This window comes from Sinohyriopsis cumingii, chromosome 18, assembly GCF_028554795.1.
Source record: "Sinohyriopsis cumingii isolate HCF-2022 chromosome 18, ASM2855479v2, whole genome shotgun sequence".
NCBI classification, from domain to species: Eukaryota; Metazoa; Mollusca; class Bivalvia; order Unionida; family Unionidae; genus Sinohyriopsis; species Sinohyriopsis cumingii.
In genome coordinates, this window is record NC_142978.1 from 23,301,226 (window position 1) to 23,316,418 (window position 15,193).

Here is a 15,193-nt window from a genome sequence, read left to right on the forward strand (position 1 = left end):
TTCTGGCATCTAATTACTCTTCTGGGAACTAATTACTCTTCTGGCAACTAATTACTCTTCTGGCATCTAATTACTCTTCTGGCAACTAATTGCTCTTCTGGCATCTAATTAAAAAGATTCAGCCAAAACAAACACAAATTGTTAGTTTCATGAATTATTTCATTGGTGAGTGTTAAGGCCAGCTTAAAATTTAATTTTCTTTTTTTGTTAAAGAATATAATATTTGACATTGTATAATTTAGTTTGTAGTGATATTTTTTACTGAATAGTCAAAAATAACCTCCAGCATTTTAGCTAAGTTATCTGGAGAATTTGATATTCATGTGAGGTCATCTACAACATTGGGCAGCAGCAATCCAAGTTTACATCCCAGACTGCTTTCTGCTAGATGCTGTAGCAACTGGCCTATAAATACCACAAACCAAAAAGGGAGGACTGCACTCCTCCCTCTAATGCTCCATTTGTGATACTGAACCATCGAGATGGAGCCACCGCTGCACTTTGTACATTTTGAAATGTATTCCCTATTATTCACCAGAATCCCCACCCCCATTCCCATATTATATTGTTTCAAGAGTAGAGCAACCTTCCAAATGGTGTCAAAGGTATTTTGTTTATTGAGAAAGGCAACTTTCCAAAAGGCGTCAAAGGCCTTTTGTTTATCTTCACTAACATTAGCTATTAAAAAATAATCATCAGGAATTTTAGCCCTTATAAATAATAGAAGAGCATTAAGTTCAATTGGGCTGTTAGTCTGGTTTTGAATACTGTTACTGCAGATGCTTATGAAGAAATTGTTGAACATTTCCACAGTGTCTTGTACAGATGTTGCTATATCATCATTTTGCTTAAGTCTAGGGGGAAGACAATTGTTCGTGGGTGGGTTCAGCGTTTTTAGATGCTTCCACAATGTCTTGGTACTCTTACTTTCGTCAATAGCCTGTTTATAGAAATTCTCTTTTGCCTTATCTATTAGGTGCTTAGTTTTATTCCTCCAGTTTCTATAGCTTTTCATGTCTTTTCTTGTGAAAATTATCACTTAGGTGCCCTAAGCCTCATTGGTAATACACTTGGGTGTAATTTTGTGTTAAACCCTTTTCATTTTAGTTGGGGCATGCTTGCCTAAGGCTGCATTGAATATCCAATACCATTTGCCTAAGGCAGTGTTGACATCAGCTATATTGCAGACTGATTGGAAGGGTCTGCAAACTAAATCATTTAAGAACATTTCCTTTTTGTTTATCGAGAAAGGCAGCTTTCCAAACAGTGTCAAAGGCCTTTTGTTTATCGAGAAAGGCAGCTTTCCAAATGGTGTCAAAGGCCTTTAGTTTATCGAGAAAGGCAGCTTTCCAAACAGTGTCAAAGGTATTTTGTTTATTGAGAAATGCAGCATTTCTCAATAAACAAAATACCTTTGACATCGTTTGCAAAGTCAGAGTTATAATTAATGACCTCATGATAACTAAAAGAGGCAGTGAGGCAGTTTAGATTCTTTTGAAACCCTTGTTATTGCAGATTAGGCAATAGGATTTCCTTCTTCACCAAGAAAGTACGAAAGTTTGCTTGCACAATTTTCAGAATAGTTTGTACCACACTGCCAATTTCATTTAAATATTCACTTGATCTGGGCTATAACAACATGGTTGATCATCCTCTAGGCATCATTGATAACCACACAAAAAGACACCACAAGGCAAGACAGTGACAGTGAAGCTCAGTTTCACTTTGCAGGACTGACCTATCCACACATCAGTCCCACCACTGCCCCTTAAATGTGAAAATCTTATCAAAGATTCAATGGAGAGATCACAACAATTTCTTACCTGGCAAACTTGTGTCAATCATAAAAGTTTCTAACCAAGAAAATTTGCCAAGTTTGGCTCAGTCACAAAATGTCTTGTCAGACAAATGTAGGATTGATCCCAAATTATCTTGGCAGTCAGAATTTGGACTGATCTATAATTATCTCTTTCCAGTCAAAATTGAGATCAATCCCCAAAATCCCAAACTTAGAAAACTTGGGACTGACCCTAAAAATGATCTACCAAGCAAACTTGGGATCAATTTCCAAATATATTTCCATAAAATCATTGGATTGTTCTAACATTTTTAACAGGCTTACTAGGAAATTATGGGATCAATCCCAAGAATATCTTACCAAACTTGGGATCAATCCCAACAAACTTTGACTTGGCAAACTCAAGATCACTCACAAAAATCTCTTTCAGGAAAGCATGGGATCGATCCCAAATACCTTTATAAGCCAGCCTGGGGATCTAACCCAAGAATGTCTCACCAAACATCAGATCAATCCTAAAACTCTCTGACCTGGCAAACTTGGGATCAGTACCAAAAATCACTTTCAGGCAAGTTTCAGATCAATCACAATTACCTCTTTATAAATAAGTTTAGGATCAATCCCAAATGCCTCTTGGCAAGTAAAGTTATAACAAAAATGCAACAATCTCTTTCAGAAAAATTTGGAATTGATAAAAAAAGAAATCTTTGAACTGATCCCAGAATCTTTTCCTGGTCAAAGTTGGGATTGTTAACACAAACTTGAAATCTTCCTATAACTTTGTTGTTTATTTCTGGGACCAGTACCAAAACTTTTGTGCAAAGAGCAAAAGTTTACATTGAAAGCCTCTAATATTATAGTTAAATTTGATTAGATACATGAGAAGTTTTCAGGAACGTGGCTGTTCAAACAAGGAATTACCCATTCTTATATATATATATCTTATATATATATAAATGTAATAAACTGACTACGAATAGTGCAAAACTAGTATCTAGCTAGCCTAAGCACTTTCGACTCTTAATTAGTCCTTTTTAAAGGCAAATACAAAACATAGACAAGACAAACAAATAAAACAGACAAACCATTGTCTTTGTAAAACTTTACAGGACTATGACTTGTTGCAGATCCGCCTTTGACTCATTAAGAGTCGAAAGCGCATATGCTAGCTAGATACTAGTTTTGCACTGTTCGTAGTCAGTTTATTAAATTTATCTTAATCAATCCCTGACAAACGTGATCCCTTGCTGGATCCAGTGCATTTGAAAGGCCTGTTATTTGCCATATGATCTGCATTCTTTATATAAATAAAAAAATACATATATATATATATATATATATATATATATATATATATATATATATATATATATATATATATATATACACAATGGGTCAAATGATATCAATCAGTATTTTTTCCATATTCATATCAATACAAAAAGGTACTTAACTGATACAAGTTACTTTAATTTTCAGTAGTCATGAATGGTTATTAGTCATCTACTTATGTATTATTTAAACTGAGAATTCATCTGAGATAGCGGTACCAGGGATATGCATTTATCAATGTCAGTAACAACAGACACCTTTGACCTTGGTAAATTAATTATCACCATAGCTGACTCTGGAATACAAAATCCGACCTGATCATCAAACGCATTATGCAACATGCATCAAGACTGTTTTCTGAATATACACTTTGAGATTCCGTACACAAACCATAACAAAGTAATAACAATGTCAAACAATAAAACAGCAATGATATGCTGCCCCCACTGTACCAATTCACTATGGTCCTAAAATTTTCTACCATAGCTCTGCTTCAAGAGTTAGAGTAAAACTTATGAAAGCAACATCATATCTACAAACTTCACCAAATATTGATACTAACTTCAAGTACCAAAAAAATGAGACAAAAGGCAAGAAAGCTACTTCATTCCAATTCGTTCAATTCGATGAAGAAATTTAGCTGTACGATGGAAAACAAAACCAATACAAAATACAAAGACAACTGTATAGCAGATTCTCCTGTAGATATGATGAATTATATTAACAATATAATAACACATGAATTATATTAACAATATAATAGCACAAAGTTCCAACAATAGATGCTAAAACACAACCTTTTTGAAACTGATTGCCATGGTTCAGTTCCCTGTTTGCCTTCTGTGGTACTCATGAAATGTTTTCAAGGTGAAATGATCATGTTTATCTTTAGGGCAAAACATGGCCACCACTGATATCAGACCAAGGAAAGTTATAATTAGATACATCACATGATCATATGAATCTGATAGAGAATATGACCTTTGCTCCATCAAAGACTTGGAAATGAAAAGAGAAAACTTGACTGCAGTAGTAACAATCAGCTTAAAAACAATCACATCTTTCAATGAAGGAGTCTGTTCCTGAGAATTCGGAAAGTCATCGATAGCGTCAGCTAACTCCTCATTATAGGAAAGAATCATGGTTAGGTCAATGTTTATGATGGGCATGGCAGCCAGTATAACTGGTAGAGAAAGAATCTAAATGACTAAATATTGTATCTAAATGACTAAATATTGTATCTAAATATCTAAATATTGTATCTAAATGTCTAAATATTGTATCTCAATGCCTTAGTATTATCAAAATGCCTAAATATTGTATCTCAATGCCTAAATATTACATAAATGCCTCAATATTGTATCTAAATGCCTATATATTATGCAAATGCCCTAATATGTTATGTAAATGCCTCAATATTGTATCTAAATGCCTAAATATTGTATCTAAATGCCAAACTATTGTATCTAAATGCCTAAATATTGTATCTCAATGGCTCAATATTATATATATGCCTAAATATTTTATCTTAATGCCTAAATATTATCTAATGCCTAAATATTATCTAAATGCCTCAATACTGTATCAAAATGCCAAAATATTATCTAAATGCCAAAATATTGTATCTAAATGCCAAAATGCTGTATCTAAATATTGTATCAAATGTCTAAATATTATATCTAAATATTGTACCTAAATGCCTCAATACTGTATCTATCTAAATACTGTACCTAAATGCCTAAATATTGTATCTAAATGTATAAATATTGTATCTAAATGCCTAAATAATGTATCTCAATGGCTCAATATTATATATATGCCTAAATATTGTATCTTAATGCCTAAAAATTATCTAAATGCCTAAATATTATCTAAATGCCTCAATATTGTATCAAAATGCCAAAATATTATCTAAATGCCACAATATTGTATCTAAATGCCAAATGTTGTATCTAAATATTGTATCAAATGTCAAAATATTATATCTAAATATTGTACCTAAATGCCTCAATACTGTATCTATCTAAATACTGTACCTAAATGCCTAAATAGTGTATCTAAATGTATAAATATTGTATCTAAATGCCTAAATATTGTATCTCAATGGCTCAATATTATATATATGCCTAAATATTGTATCTTAATGCCTAAATATTATCTAAATGCCTAAATATTATCTAAATGCCTCAATATTGTATCAAAATGCCAAAATATTATCTAAATGTCAAAATGTTGTATCTAAATATTGTATCAAATGTCTAAATATTATATCTAAATATTGTACCTAAATGCCTCAATACTGTATCTATCTAAATACTGTACCCAAATGCCTAAACATTGTATCTAAATGTATAAATATTGTATCTAAATGCCTAAATATTGTATCTTAATGGCTCATTATTATATATATGCCTAAATATTGTATCTTAATGCCTAAATAGTATCTAAATGCCTAAATATTATCTAAATGCCTCAATATTGAATGAAAATGCCAAAATATTATCTAGATGCTAAAATATTGTATCTAAATGCCAAAATGTTGTATCTAAATATTGTATCAAATGTCTAAATATTATATCTAAATATTGTACCTAAATGCCTCAATACTGTATCTAAATATCTAAATACTGTACCTAAATGCCTAAATATTGTATCTGAATGTATAAATATTGTATCTAAATGTCTAAATATTGTATATAAATGCCTAAATATTGTATCTAAATGCCTAAATATTATCTATATGCCTAAATATTGTATCTAAATGCCTAAATATTATCCACACACCTCAATATTGTATCTTAATGCCTCAATATGGTATCTAAATGCCAAAATATTGTATCTTGATGCCTACATATTATCAAAATACCTAAATATTGTATCATTAAATGCCTAAATATTGTATCTAAATATTGTATCAAATGTCTAAATATTGCATCTAAATATCTAAATATTGTATTAAACTTTCTAAATATTATATCTAAATATTGTACCTAAATGCCTCAATACTGTATCTAAATGTTTAAACATTGTATCTAAGGGACTAAATATTGTATCTAAGCATTGTTTCTAAATACCAAAATATTGTATCAATTGTATAAATATTGTATCTATATTATATCTAAATATTGCATATATAAATATCTAAATATTATATCTAAATATTGAACCTAAATGCCTCAATATTGTATCTAAATGTCTAAATATTGTATCTAAATATCTAAAAATTGTATCTCAGTGTCTAAAAGTTGTATATAAATGTATAAAGTTTCTAAAACACTCATTTGTTATTGCACATGTACTGAAACACAAACACAGACCACCAAATCATGTTTCAAATGGTTTCAATATAACACCTTGGGCTTGAAAAGTCAATATGGTCATGGTCTTCAATTCAATATTAATTGTTACTCTAAAATTTAAAACTACATTCCATTTTTTTACTTTATTGTAAATCACAGAAAAACAACAAATAAAGGGTAGGGCACAAACTTACGTAATCGGTTCAGTCCATGGCTGTAGTGGCCCCTATAGTCCGCTGACACCAAAAGGTCTGCAAGGGCACCTGCATCATCTTCACTGATCCCTACAGCCCCCATACAACGTACTACAAAAGTATGGAACTCAGCCAATGGCACAATTTTTGATCCATGCTCTGTCATTTTGAAAATAACAGCCTGCAAGAAAGGACAGTAATATTTGATACTATTAAAGAATCCGCTGCCAACCACATCTATTTAATGACCAACTATGGTATAGCAGGACTTTAAACAGAATGCATCCTCAGTGTGTGCTTGGCCTTGTGCTGTTCATTTCTTTGCTATGAGTTTAATAGCAAATCAAAACATGAAAGGCTATACAGTGCTGACCTTTGGCTTGTGAACTTGACATGATAAGCAAAGAAGTCCCATGTCTCCAAACAGAATTTGTAATACTCTGAGATTTCAGCTCCGTAAAACAACATATTGTGCTTGTATGGGAATGATTTTATAACACAGCCTTAGGTAGAAAACAGTTACTGGCTTTTGTTAAGCTGTGAAATATAGATAATTGCCTTTACTTTGTGTCAGCCATTACAGTTCAAAGTTCAATATAAGAATGAGCTGAACTAAAGGTTTACCTATACTCACTAATTATACCCTATCATAACATGCTGGGGTCTAAACTGTGTGTCAACATTGTCATGTGGGCAAATCTATTCAAATATTAATTGTTGCTGTAAAAATTAATACAAATATATTTAAGCCAAAGTATATTTATTCCTGATTGTTGAATACTCTGCACTGTACCTATCATCAGAAAACTTTCCAGATGAAAATTAATGACTGTGAACTTTTTACAATGAGGCAAGGTACTAAACATAGTCAAGAAAAGTGTATGTTAGGTTTAGACATAACAATTAACAGGGTGGTATTAATTACTATTTAATAAATGATGGGATATACTAAAGAAATTATAATTTATAGTGTTCCAAAATGTGGTCTTGCATGAAATAAATTCGTCTCACAAGCTTGCCCCATTGTACTTGGGTCTCACCCACAGTATTGCACAGTACAAACACAATAATATATAAAGGTTCACTTCAACAAAATTCTATAACTGCATGGTATCATGACATTATTTATCTGTACGTGACATCAGAATTTATTTTTGTGTGGCCATGTTGCTGAAATGACATTTTGACTAATCTGAAACAAAGCAAAATATTAAAGTTTGTACTGTATCCTGTAACAAAAGAACTATAGATCTGTGTGTGGATGAATATGAAATTTTATGTATCAGTATATATGTACTGAGTACTGATATCTACATAGCCTAGGCCAATACAAAGTTGATTAGTTCAGTATTCCCGCACCTATCATATTCATCTCAAAGGTCAATGCTTGTACAGAACTACAGAGTAAACTTCATATGCAAGGAACAAAAGGAGACACAACAGTTTACTTGCTATTCAAATTTTGTATATAAAACATGTGAAAATGAAGATTTAGTTTGTCAAGGAAATGATACATCTCACACGCGATTTATTGCTATATCAGCTTCAGTTATACAGTATCAACATATTTTATTGTCATATCAAGGGAAAAAAAATTTAGTTGGGGAAGTTCTCCAGCTTCGACACCTCAATCTTCCTGCAGAGAAAGAGGAATGAATCTTTACTAAACTCTTATTCAACACATTTAGCACAAAATTCTGAAATTTTACATATTTCTGTACAATGAAAATGCCATTTTAAGAGATGAAAAGTTAAAATAATACATTTGACTTGACAATAGGACACTCTCATGACAAGAACATTTCTCAGACATTTCCATCAAGGAATAACAGTGGATGTAGTTGCAAGATTGAACATACATTTGATGGGTTTGGTAAATCGCCTTTCATGGTTGTTGTTGTTGTAGGGTTTAATGCCATTTTTCAGCACAAGATAGGCTATACGTGGCGGCCAGTATAAATGGTGGAGGAAGAACCCGGGAAACCCCCGAACCACCACCAACCCACGAGAAGCTACTGGCAAGCTTTCTCACATAACCACATTAGCCAAATCCGAGATTCAAACTCACACAGTGCCTTTTATGGAGTGTACAACAGTAAAGTTGCATCACAAAACCCAGATAATATTTTGATTGTAACTTTGTCACCTTCCACATTCATAAAGTGCCATATGACCAAAGGCAGTTACGAACAGAGTTCTCAGCATTGGCGACTTAACTCAGAGGTTTCTTCCTTGATTTCACTGAATAGGCAGAGGATGTTTCAATTGGTATTATGGATTTTCGCAAATCAAAGGAAGTCGAGACAGCCAATGAAAAAGGGTCTCTCACAAGAATCAAATAAAAATACGAGAGCAGAAATGAATCCATTGGAAGTAGCAAGTCAGTTTTAGAGGTAAAGCAATATATGATTAAGATTTATAACTAATCTCCTGGGTTGATTCTTTCAAATGAATAAGGCCATTCATGCTGCTGCTGTGTACCTTAACTCGTGGGTCGGTGGTTCTTCCCCAGGGTTTTCCCAGGTTCTTCCTCCACCATTAATACTGGCAGCCATGCATAGCCTATTGTGTGCTGAAAAATGACATTAAACCCCACAACAACAACAACTTAACTGGGGAAGTCTGCTCAAATGGCAGCCTAGTAATATGTCTACCCTGATATTTATGTTTTGTTGGGTGGATGTCTTACTTTCTAAATAAAAGGCATTGTGTAGCGTGTTCCTCGTTCAACTGACAGGGGAACAAGAGGCCAAATGTTCTGGAATATCTCACACACATGGCATCCCATATTAACACTTTTCCACAAAGTCTAATTGCATTAGTCGGATCATACTCTATTTTTTTCTTCTTCCTAATGAATTCAAATTCTGACACAAGCAATTAGTCAAATTTTCAATTTCCACTGGGAAACATTTCAGCTGGTTGAATGCGACTGAAGCTAGGGAATGCCAAAATCAGTTAAATAGGTGACAAGTGTCTTTCTCGATCGGAATCTATCTAATAACTTTCATCAATAAATATTTTATTCGTTTTGTTAAAGAAACATACTTCAACTATTAATGAGTTGTGTTATTCTGGATTTTGTATATGTCCCAGTACATGCCGCTCAGAGGCGGCAGCTATACACTGACACCAAAATACATTCCTGCTCGTTCAGTCATAAATGTCCAAAAAATGAGGATAATCACTGCTTTCAATGGGCTATACTATTAGCACTGTACCAACTGAAGACAGTGAGAATTGCAAAAGAATGTACCAGAGACACATTGGCAAGCTCATCTTTGTCCTTTGGGTTTCTGATGACAGCTATTGACTTTCCAAAGTTTGAAAGACAACATCCTACAATTTCCATCAATGTCTATGCACGGGCTAGTGGTAGATAACTAAAGTAAAAAATCAAATATGAAGGAAGCACACACTTGACATTATAGAGACTTTACAGTCGGGCTAAGCCAAGCCTCAGCTATGTCCCTCACATGCATGATAGTGGCTATCCCTACCATCCCAATGACTGCCATCCCAAGGTAGACATCTCTACATAGGCAGCCGAGTTGCAGGCCAAGATTGCCCCATTGGCAGCAGTCTAGAGTCCCAGACAGAGTCCATCTTCCTGGCAGCCAAGCCTATAAACCAAGTCCATCATCACGTTAGATGATCCCAGACTAAGCCTGCCACCCAGATGGACAAACCCTAGGCAGACCGCTTGGTACAGTCAACATGACAGTCAAGCCTGACGCTAACAGGCATGGAGAAAACTGGCCTTTTTCAGATTAATGACTATCCTACCTATGCAACTGCCAGATTCAGTATCATGGATGAAATGAACTTTGCAAAAGGTGCGTGCATGGGTTTGCTAGTAAACTTTGAAAGACCACCCCACCCCCCAATCTGTAAGTTTTTTTTCTTTTCTTGTTGCCTTTTAAAGATTTTTTAGGCTACTCACAACTCAGGCTGCTGTAGCATCCATCCCCTGTATAAACATCATCACTTGTCTTGATTTTATCATTATTTTATTCTGTTTAAAAAGTAAGTTAATACTGTTATCATACAAAATTATTAGCATAATATGACTATGCAATAAAGCAGAAAAATAAAAAATAAAAAGTATATAGAGTACTGTATTGAAATTTTCATAGGAAATAGTGAAAAATAAATATTTTATGTAAACATGTATTTTATAAAAAGAGTATTTTTAGATGAATTAGTCTATAAAAAAAACTTCTTGTACAAAAAAACTTCTCATGCAATTAGGCAGTTATAAGGAAACAATACCTGGATGGTCATTTTACATTGTCCTTATATATTTATTTGAAAAGTAAAAAGGTGGATGTTAACAATCCCTTTTGGTTTTGCACTTTCACGTGAATAAAATATTAATAAAGGAAAGCTTTTCACGTAATCTGGCTTTTGGACTGAACATACCCTCATAAAAGCAAATTCTCAGTAAATAAAACTGCAAATTGTGGATCGATCGAGGCACATTTCCCATAAATTTCCTTTCATATATCACATATATTTGTAAATTATGCCTCAATAACAGTCTGGTTATAGTCATTAATGACCGTTTTGAAGAATTAATCCCCAAAACTGTTCCATTACCTGATTTGTATTCATTATATACACTGTACAAAAAAAAATGCTCACTTTTTGGAGTTTTTTATTTGCAGGTAATAAAATAAGTTGTTTGCAGTTATTATGAGCAAAAACCATGAAAAGGATTACATTTTATTTGCTAAATTGTGATTTTTAATGCTCCGACCTTCACAGAAATATCATATTTATGAAACTGAGATGAAATTTTAAATTTGGCCTGTTATCCCTATTAAACATGCATTGTTTCAAATCTCTCGGGTAAGTTTCTTTTGTTGGTGGGTACAAGTGACAGAATGAGATCCATTGAAGTAGCATCACATTTTCAAATTGATTAACAATTTTCGCAACATATACATCAATATCCTAATATTAGGACAAGTATAAACTATCGCAAAAATATGTTTCGGTATCACCGCGATATCAGAGTAACGCCCCTTGCATAACCTGGAATCTATATAACCTCTGTTGCTCGATCGTTTCTACAGGCACTTGATTCCAGGGTAAACTAATGTGGTGAGTGTATACACAAGTTTACCCTGGAATCAAGTGCTTGTGATCGTTTCGCACAATCATCGTAAAATTAAATGTTTATTAACAAAGTATTATAGAGCACAGAACACCAAGTATACATATATAATGTCTTGAAGGTCAGTGTCTTTACTTATTCGCCAATCGCTAACTTTAAGACCAGCGATACCATTGCATTTCAGTGTTATATGTAATTAACCGCAACAAAAGGTTTGAGACAATACCAGCACGCCAGAATCGAACTGAAATTACCGTGCAAAGCTAGCTACGTTGTCTTGATTTTATTTTCCTCTCCAGTTCACGGTGTGAATTGCAGCTAGCAGTAAATCCGATAATGATAAAAATTTCAGACACAGACTGTGTACACGTTCTAAGTTCAAATGAAAGATCACATACACATTTTGTCAGGTTCGTGTGAATAATTATGGTTACCTCTGGAGGTAGCAGGGAGGGTCAGACATTAATTGAGTCTTCAAATAATCTGAGATGTAGGCCACCTCTCACACGCTGATGACTTATATACATGTCACGACGGATTAAACGTATAAATTATTGCCTACAAGCTACTGAACCATTTGCGTTCCAGAGTCAGTAAAGACAAGAACGGAAGCAAAAATACGATCTAAAGTACGTTTATGTTTCTCTCGTATTATGATAATTATGAAGTAAGCGGAGTCCGTTTGTGTGATAGGGAAAACTAGTTTAAGACTCGATGTATCTTAAAGTCGAACACATTAAACAAGAATCTGCAAAAAGTAACATCACAAGCGCCTGGCCTATGGGCGTCTTAGAACTAAACGAGGTGTAAAAAAAAAAAAAAAGTCGTATAGTTCCGTAAAGAAATGCGTTAAGCTGCAGTTCTAAGTTATAATCGAGACTAACATCATTTAACTCAATCAATAAAGTTCATTTCATTTATTCCATTTGTAAAATTTGAGCACAAACGACACACCAGTTTAGAAGTAATCAACCTTTAATTTATCATGTAAACATAAATGGAGGTTCTCAGATGGCCCTGCATTGGTAACGAGAAACTACTAGCACTTTAGAGTAATGCCGTACAAGCGATATCACTATTAAATTGACCCACTCGTAGAAACTGTGAGAGAGAGAGAGAGAGAGAGAGAGAGAGAGAGGTGGGTGGGGCTGAGGCATTTGTTTCACATTATATTATTTTGTCTCCGCCGAGCAATTTTTACATTCACGACCGATTTTGAAAACAAAAACAACAAAGAAAAACAAAAACAGCAGCAGAGAGGGTGAACAGACCACTTAAGGGAAGGGTCACCCTTGTGTTTAGACCAAAACAAATAGTGACCCTTCATAGAGGTCAATACCACGTCTACGATTATTGTTTGTCCCAAACAGAATTGTAGACGAACCCTCTCTGCTGCTATCAATCTTGGGAATCTTCATCTGAATCTTGGGAATCTTTTGTTTTGTTCTTCAAGTAATATTCAAGTTCTGATGGTGGTTTTTCTATTTTTGGATTTATGTTCTTTCTTTTTCTGTAATAGTTCATCAAAGTTCTGTATATATCTCCACCGCAATATTTGCAAATCTGATATAATCCTCTAACGCCGTTGTTACACCCAACACAACTTCGTGAACCAACATGAGGATTTTTCTTTAAAATATAATTATGTTTTTTACAATATTCTCCACGACACCTTTTGTTGCATTTACCTGTTGTTCCTTGAATTAACCACGCACAGTTGTTCATTATATTAATGATATCTGTTTTATTAAATTTATTAATTTATCATCCAAATATTTTATCAAGACCCACACGATATCTTGTTCTAGGATCATGTAAATTTATTGTTATAAATCCATGCGGAGTAGCTTACGCTCGTGAAAAGAAATTTCTGAATTTAATTATATCCATGCCACCGCTGCACCAAGTTTGATGAATATTTCGCAGCGTGTGTGTGTCTACGCCATTAAACACAACTAAAATATTACAATTGTCCCTGATTACTTTTGGTATTTGTGTATATCGTTGAGTAACATAGATAACATCTGTATTTTTATGTCTGCCGCGAGAAAATATCCTGGCTGGATTTGATTGTTTATCTAGCATCACATCATCATAAACAAATAAATTATTAATAAATCCGTCTAAAACATCAACGGTCGGTGCTTCATCAATATCTGTTATAAACTCTATGACATCATTATCTTCGTCCAGTAATCGGGCGTTTTCGTTAAAATCTTTTAATGCTTCATAACATCGTTGATCATCAGCGGATGGTGCTACCAAATACAACTTATCCCATTTCAACCATCTCATTATCAGATTAAGTAATGACTGCGTCTTACCCGATCCAGATGGTCCTATGATAATCATTCTGATGGAATTCGGTAGCGCAGGATGATGCTTAACAGGTTCACGCTGCCGAATTGCTGAGAAATCAATTATATCCATATATATTATAACATGAATTTATATTGTTTACGCTGTAGAGTTAAAACTCCGACTACTGATTTAGCTACAGTTATCACAAAAAATAAAAAAATAGCGTATGGTGGAAAATGTTCTGTGTGCGGTAGAAAGAAATTTTCGTTTTTACCTAATAAGCGCGGTGGTGATATTGCTAATTTGATGTCAAAGTTTCCGGGTACTCCATGGGCTAAATACCCAGGAGAAAAACATCTACCAGGACATAATTATTGCGGTCCTGGTACTCGACTTGATATCAGGCTCGATAATCAAGATCAACCAAAATCAGGCGAGGAACCAGTAAACGCTATTGATCGAGCTTGTCATATTCATGATATAGCTTATAAAAGTAAAAATCTACAAGACAGACATATTGCAGATGTGAAATTAATTCACGCGTTAAATTCCATAAAAAATAAAAATATTAGAGAATCATTATCTAATTGGTTAGTAAGATCTGCGATGAAAGGTAAATTAGCGTTTGGGGCTGGTAATTAATAATGGAATTAATTTATTATTCACCAAGAGGATATTGGAGAGGCAAAGCAGCAATTAGTAAACTTGCTGATGCAGCAGCGGTTAAACATTCTACTGCAATAGCGTGGTTATCCAAACAGGCAATATGGTAAATTTATCTACCACCACCGAAACGAATTCAGTACGCGTATTTCGATGTCAGTGTTCCTAATGAAGTTCATCAAGCTGATATTCTGTTTTTACCACATAATACTGTGTGTGGAAAAACGTACAAGTACGCGTTAACTGTAGTTGATGTTGCAAGTAGATATAAAGAGGCAGAGCCGCTATCAACGAAAACATCAACTAAAGTAGCCGATGCGTTTGAACGAATTTGTCAACGAGGTGGTGGACCACAAAGTGGTCTGCGATGGCCACAGCTGCTACAGGTTGATCCTGGTAAGGAATTTCTTGGTCCAGTATCATCGTTGATGAAACGACATAATACCAAAATACGACGAGGTCATACTGCAATTCACCGTGATCAGGC

General features: G+C 34.0%; 1 protein-coding gene across 4 annotated transcripts in view; it reads right to left on the bottom strand.

Annotated features, from left to right (window-relative positions):
• LOC149776220 (uncharacterized) overlaps positions 1-12,317 on the bottom strand; it is a 54,781-nt gene extending 42,464 nt beyond the window's left edge. Inside the window, exons 1-2 of one of the 4 annotated variants that reach the window (XM_089942609.1) lie at positions 12,177-12,317; positions 6,624-6,804 (exon numbers count right to left, since the gene is read on the bottom strand). In XM_089942609.1, the coding sequence (XP_089798735.1) occupies positions 6,624-6,789 (166 nt within the window). In that variant the 5' untranslated portion in view covers positions 6,790-6,804; positions 12,177-12,317. The other 3 variants (XM_089942608.1, XM_089942610.1, XM_089942611.1) reach the window with 3 other exon arrangements.
• Between the last annotated feature and the right edge of the window lie 2,876 nt (positions 12,318-15,193).